The 7,391-nt window shown below is 37.9% G+C and overlaps 1 protein-coding gene across 1 annotated transcript; it reads right to left on the bottom strand.

The window, feature by feature from the left end:
- Positions 1–1,565: 1,565 nt before the first annotated feature.
- Iapp (islet amyloid polypeptide) lies at positions 1,566–6,989 on the bottom strand. The gene is made up of 2 exons (XM_021662042.2): positions 6,893–6,989; positions 1,566–2,311 (listed from the first exon to the last, which is right to left on the bottom strand). Exons 1-2 carry the CDS (start codon positions 6,973–6,975, stop codon positions 2,113–2,115), a joined length of 282 nt encoding a protein of 93 aa, XP_021517717.1. The 5' UTR covers positions 6,976–6,989; the 3' UTR covers positions 1,566–2,112.
- Positions 6,990–7,391: the final 402 nt, after the last annotated feature.

Genomic DNA, 7,391 nt, shown 5'->3' with positions numbered 1-7,391 from the left:
GCTACAATATACATAGAAGGAAGACAGAAATACTTTTGTTTGTATGCAAAATAGATAAATTCCTGGACCTTACGGTCTAGATGGTAGCTCTAGAATTACTGTTTTTAGCTACATAATCTCCCATGAGTCAGCTGATTGATGTTAATCCAGAAGTGTCAGTATTTATTTTTAGTATTTTTAATATATGGATGTATGTGACTGTGACTATGAATGCAGGTGTCTGTGGAGGCCATAAGAAGAAGTCATATCCTCCAGGAGGTGGAGTCCAGGTTGTGAATTACCCTCTGTACTGCTAGGAATCAAACTTCAGTCCTCTATAAGAATAGCAACTCAGAACTGCTGAGTCATCTCTCCAGACCTTGTTCCCTCTTTCCTTCTATTTTCTTCTGATTTATTTTTTTTTCAAATGTTCATGATTTAGTTTCTACATCTATGAAGAAAGACAACAGACTTGGTGAGGCTGGAACATCAGAGCGGAAGGCTGTGGCAGAACAAAGCTACTCATCTAACGGTAGCCATGAAGCACAGAGTGATTCTGGGCCCAGGAATATAGGAGTCTATAGCTATATCTCTCTATATATAATTTATTTCAATATACAACTAAAACATTCACATAATATGAAAAACAGCAGCCATAGTAAATACACACACACACAATTTGGTAATGTAAGACACACTTCATGAAGGGAATTTCAATGTCCCCATCTTATTTGTAAGTGAGAATCTCACTAGGAAGGATTTCTCTGTTTATTTTCTATTTTTTTTTAAGAAATCCAAGTTAAGTGCCTTTAGAGAAAAAAGGAGAAAGACATAAAGTTGGAAGGAAGACATGTTGGGAGAGTTCAAGGGTATTGGAAGGGGAAATGAAGGAATACATATGATTGTGATATATTGCCTATGTATATGAAATACTAGAAGAATAAATAAAAATATTATTGTGTTTCATTTTTCGAGAAAGGGTTTCTCTGTGTAACCCTGGATGTCCTGGAACTTGCTTTGTAAACCAGGCTGGCCTCGAACTCAGAGATCTGTCTGCTTCTGCCTCCCAAGTGTGGGGATTAAAGGTGTGCAACACTACTGCCTGGCAATGTTTTTTTTTTTTTTTTTTTTTTAAAGAAACAGAGGCAGGTGTTGAGGATCACACCCTTTGTCACAACATTTGGGAGGCAGAGGTAGGCAGATTTCTGAGTTTGAGGCCAGCCTAATCTACATAATAAATTCCAGGACAGACAGGGCCCCATTTTAAAAAATGATATGAGTTAGTATTATGGGCATTTGTATGCATTAATGTTATTTCCTATGGTGATAATTTACAGTCAGGGAAAAGCATGTAGATTGTAACACTGACTTACAGAGTCACATCATTTTTTCAGAAACGTCTGTGATTTAGTATAGAATAAGTTGACATATAGGCTTGGTGTCTATGAATCTGGGGTCTCTTAGTTGAAGACATGAAAATAGAAGACAAGATCCGTTTGAAAAATGCTGGACCCAAATATGGCTGAGGCTTGTTGAAAGCATCTTCTAGAGAATACAGCTATAGAAACATCACTAAAGCTCTCTGCAGGAAAACAACAACAAACCTCTGTGGACACAAACCACTTTTATCCTTTCAAACGGACTCTTACCACCAGCAAGCACAATAAAGAAAACAATTGTTAAACATTTTAATTAACAAGAACAAGAGTTTTCTAATTTATTTTGAAGTGCATCTGACCAGGTACTTAGATTATTTACTTTTTCAAAGTCCAGAATCAAAATTTACTATTAGCTGTTACTGACTTTTCAAGTTTCATGCTCACATAGTCTCTCTTTTATTTTTAAACTTGAACCATAAAGTTACAAGTTAAAAAAGGAGAAACTTTAAGTATTTCTAAAGTATGAATGTACAGCAAGAACATGTTGTGTTTAGAGACATTGTCTCCACCCTGTCCTTGATCAGCACTTAGTTGAAAGCAATTCTTAGAATGAGAATTTACCAACACAGTCAGCAAGCATGGGCACATTGTTATGCATTCACACTGGAAATGAAAAAAGGTACTGTTAAATTATTCAGGAAACCACCAAAGTATTTCTACATAAAGTTACAAGAGATGCAAAAGTATGTTGACTCTAAAGGAGTAAGAAATCCAAGGATTCCTCATTTGGAACCTTGGCCGCATTTCTCTTGCCATACGTGTTCGATCCCACATTGGTTGGTGGCAGGACAGGACCAAGGTTGTTGCTGGAACGGACCAAAAAGTTTGCCAGGCGTTGTGTGGCACATGTGGCTGTGTTGCACTTTCGTTTGTCCATCTGATGGTTGGTACCACTGAACAAATAAGAAAGAAGAACCAGGTTGTAAGGCAGCCGAGTCACCTCCACTACTGTATGCATCAAAGATGGGGAATGTTTTTATAGAAGTCAGTGCATTGGTTTGCAAACATTTGTGTGACAGTCAGTTCTGACACCTAGAATAGGCAGAGGAATCAGTTTCAACCCACAAAAGCACGCAACACTCTTCATTGGGGTCCGCACTGCTCACAATACAAGGAGTATCTTTTTGGATACTTGGTATTCATTCTCATAATAATAAATTCTTTGACTTATATTCTAAGTTGGTGGACTTACTTTCTGTTATATAAAAATGATTGGAATGTATAATTTATATCTAGCCTGTAATGTGCTAATTCTAAAAATGCACTCATTTCCTCTTTTTGACAAAAAGTAAACAATATATTCATACATTTTTGCAATGTGTAACACTGAGGACACTGTGAGAAGTGAGATAATTCAGGTGCAGGAAGGTGCATACTAAGGGAACACACATAAGGCATCTCATACAGTCACATTTGTGAATCAAACAGTGGAATGGTGTGCTCTCTGGAACAGGCATGGGCACATATCTGGGCACTAATCAATAGGCAGCGAGACCATTGGTCAGCAATTTGCCCATAGTATGAAATTTTACATGCTAAATCTTTTGTTGTGAAAGGAGATCTTTTATTGAGTGTTCTTATTATAATAAACAGGATAGAAACATTAAAAATGCTAGGTGATTGAAAGGTCATCTAAAAGGTACTATGGAGTCACAGGTCAAATGAATTCATCACTGTGCCATCACTCTTTGCTCCATGAGAGTTCTTGATGTGTGTACGTAGACCTCTGCTTTTCGAAAGCTTCAGTGTGAGGGCTAGGTTGACTGGTGCAATTGGAGTCTTTCTGAATCAAGGGTGTTGAAATGTCATCAAGGTTTTAGCCCCTGAGCAACTGAATAATAATACTAGCAATAACTCAGAAATTAGAACCAACTTAATATTCATTTGAATTTTAACCCGTTGACTTATGCATTTGCTTAGTTTTTAGTCTAGCCTTGAAGGCCAGGCTGGCCCTGACCTTTCTATGTAGCCCAGGATGGCTTCTAACTCGTGATTGTCTGGCTTCTCCCTCATGTTGGGCTTACAGGTATGTATACACCACCATACTCATATTTGTACCTCAGTTTGAGGCATTTCTTTATTTTGGCTCTATACTCTCAGAATATCTTGTGTCTCTGTTTGTCACCTTTCTGTTTGTATAAGAACACCTGAAATAAATAAATTTAAAGACAAGAAAGACAGTGGGGCTCAAAACTTTGGTGAGTTCAGCCCATTGTCATTTGGTCCTGTTGTTTTGGATATTGTGGATACACATCACAGTAGATAGTTATGACATAAAGCAAGCTGGTAATTGCATGATAACTAAAAAGCAAACAAAGAGAAGAAGAGGGGAAAACTAGGTCTCTCAAGCCTCCTTTGAAGGCACAAGTCAAGTGATCCCAACCTCCCACTCGTCTCTCTCTCTCATGTGTACACTCTCTCTCCCTCAAACACACACACACACACACACACACACACACACACACACACACACACACACAGGGCATCTCACACAGTCACATTTGTGAATAAAATAGTGGAATGGTGTTCTCTATGGAACACACATACACACACACATACACACACACAGTTTTCTACTACTGTGTACTCTTACCATTGGTGAAGGACCAAAATTTTAAGACTTAGGGCTTTGAAAGATATTTCAGAAATGAACATTATTATTGTGATTTCAAAACTGGATTATAGATATATATGGAATAGTAACACTGTTTACTGTGTTGATTGGGAAATGTTTTAGTTTTCAGAGTTACAGAACTTGAAATACTGTTGAGATTTAGATACACGGATAGTGGAAATAATCATTATGGGACTAAAAGTAAATGCCTAGGACCATGTAGATGATACACAACTAGGGACTAAGTGCACTGGATGTTGCCATGGGAGACTTTATGGGGGGAGGTTTTGACTCATCATTGCTTCTATTCAGAAGTTCCTTATGCCCTAAATACTATATATGAAAATTTTAAATTATTTTGCTTTCTCACTGCTGTATTTCCTCCCTGTTACAGAAATCTCTTCCAACAGCATCAAGTACACTGTGTCTTTGTTTTGTGTAAATCTACAACAAAGAAGCAGTGAGTAGCCAACTGTGAAACAAAGAGGAAGCCAACTGTGGGACAAAAATATTGTTTTAACGTGTTCATTTCTGAAGCAAGTTCCCACTTTTAAAGCTCAAGCTGGCACCATCTCCCTGCCTTCCCTTTCAGGTGCAGGGATTACAAGTGTGTGCCACCATTCTCAGGAGTATCTGCATTTTTGCTCTGTGTTCATCTCCATTGTTTCTTCTCTGAAGCCATAGTATACATGGACACCATATTCAAGAATTGACTGAATGCTTTAAAGAGTTTTGGCAATGTTTCCAAACACCAGGTATTAAATTGTAAATAAAGGCGACTTTTACTAAAGTACAGCTAGGATTAGAAGTCGGTCTGTGCCCCTGAAGGCTGGTAGATGTAAGATAGGAAAGAACATGATCTAGCAGTCATGTGGCTTTCTGTTTAATGATGTTCTTGGCAGTGATGGGAGCAGAGTGTAGAATTCTTTGCAGGCAAGTTGTGAGGCTGGATTTTGACCATTTATCCGAGGGCAATAATAGCACCTTAAGTTAATCTAAATAAAACACCATCTTACTAAATAACCAGGAAGCACCACCACAGAGCAAGAGTTCTTAAAGCTTGTTTCTTAGATGCAAAATTGCTTCCTCCAAGGAACCTTCCATTTAAAGATGATGAGAGCATGCAAAACTAAAATAGTCATTAGGATGCTGTGAAAGGGTGAAATAGCTAGTACGAGATATGTTCTATACACATTTGGCTTTTTTTCTCTCTAAATGGCTTGTCTACATTAACACTGATATGTAGAAGTGTTCAGCTACTCTCGGGAGCTCCTCATGATCCAACTAGGTACAAGCGTGTGTATGTATATCTCCCCCATCACCAAAAGGTATATTGATGCGAAGACATGCAGTGTAAGACATTTTAAGGGTGTCTGGTTAGCATGTACAAGATAAATGATTATGAGAAAAACACACACAAAAGAACCTGACGGACAGTAATGCTGAGAATTATTCTATTTTAGAGTGATGTTCACAGTATAAGATTGAGCACCACAACACACTCCGTAGAGGCACTGGGCAAATCTCCGTATGTACTGAAAGAACAACACGAGATACTAGCAGACACATTAGTCATACTGTTGCATTTTCCATCATCATTCAATTGTTCTGCTTATTGGAAATTTTATAATGGCTTATTATTAATTTTAGTCATGAAAAGGCCAATTGAAAATTATAGTCAGTTCTGAGAACATCCTGTGAAACCAGGTGAGTCTTAAGAGGACAGAAACCATTTTCTGATGACTCCTGCTATTAGTCACAGCCAGTGAGGTAGTATGTCTGCCCATTGACACAGACCTTCACCCAAGGACAAACACAGCAGAGAAAAATAAAGAAATGATGACGATAATTCTAATGAGGCCTTAAATCACATTCCTTTTCAAAGGTAAATTTGATTCTTTGTGCTGTCAGTGAGTGACTAAGTTTGGTCTCAGAATATATGGAGCAAAATTGGTTTAGGAACAAATCCCATTATATTATTTTAAATTAGATTCATAGATTTTTGTCTTGTGTCTTTTAAATAGATGGAGAATTACAGTTTTAAGTGGTTTTTATCTGAAGCTTGTAATTACTACTATCCTATCCAGCTAGCTGTCATAAACTACCCTAGATTTGCTCAAACTACCATTTAGCTTTCTTTGTTTACCTACAATATTTCCAACAAGCCTTCTTCAGAAATCATGATGATGTGCATGGATGGTCTCCACACTGACAATATTTCAGGTATTACTAATTTACATCCACAGACGTTCAGAAGTCATCCTGTGTGGAATAAGTTTTTATATCTGTAGAGCCACAGCATGGAATGACCTTCAAGTAGCAAATGAGATTTAAGCTAATTCTAAACTTTAACTTCTTAAAAGCTTTCATTTGCCTCCTATCTTACAGCTTCAATTTCCAGAAGAAGATGTAGAATTTTGGATACTTCTAGACATGCCCCTTCCCCCGAAAAAGGCAAAAAAAAAAAAAAAAAAGTAAATACGCACCAAAATTGCAACTGATATAAAAATAAATGTTTCGTTGGAATCACCAGTTTCTTCCAGTATTATGTTCAAACAGTAACAATGTCTGCCTCTCAGTTTTTCTGTCATGGTACTCTGGCTTTGCCCTTGTGAGTTCTAACATATTTCTTCACAAATGTTGCTAACTATGTCTGTCTGTTGAAAGTTCTACCTGTCAGTCCTCAGGCGCTAATGCTGTCCTTAAACAATACAGAGTTAGGAAACAGGTTAAGCTTCAAGCACTGCTCAAGGGCAGGATTTGCCTAGAAATTGAGCAGTAGGAGGGCTGTTAGTTACACAGTGCTGAATTCCAATTTCGTCACACTTTTCTAAAGAAGGAGGAATCTCAGGGTACCAACCTGCCCACAGGTGAAGCTTTCAGGTGGATTAGTGCCACAGAGAGGATGAGGAGAGCAGCTGGCAGCTTTGAGATGCACATCATTTGTCAGGTTCCCTGAAGAGAAAGAACACTGAAGTCAAGCTACCTCCTTCAGTTCTGACTGATGCAATTTTAAATTAGAACCTTCAAAGACAATTTAAAATGTATTTTACAAAGATCTCTATTATTTTTATCGATGCTCATGAACTTTGAAATAGTTCCAAAATGTTCAATTTCTTTGTTTTAAAAACAACCTGAGAATTTCTATTATAACACACTATTCTTTTACTCTCTTGCTGAAATAAGTCCTAAAAGTAACACAAAGGTTGCTTTCCTCTCACTAAGTGACGCCTTCCCGAGCAGGGTGCCTTTTACCTTGCAGTGGTCAGTGTAGTGAAATCAGAAAATGCCTCGATAGTCAGAAGCTCCAGGAAGCACAGCCCAAGCCTGCATGCACGGTGTGGCAATTAGTAGGCTGG

Source organism: Meriones unguiculatus, chromosome 5 (assembly GCF_030254825.1).
Source record: "Meriones unguiculatus strain TT.TT164.6M chromosome 5, Bangor_MerUng_6.1, whole genome shotgun sequence".
NCBI lineage: Eukaryota > Metazoa > Chordata > Mammalia > Rodentia > Muridae > Meriones > Meriones unguiculatus.
The sequence above is the reverse complement of the archived record's forward strand: the minus strand, read 5'-3'. Positions and strand labels throughout refer to the sequence as shown.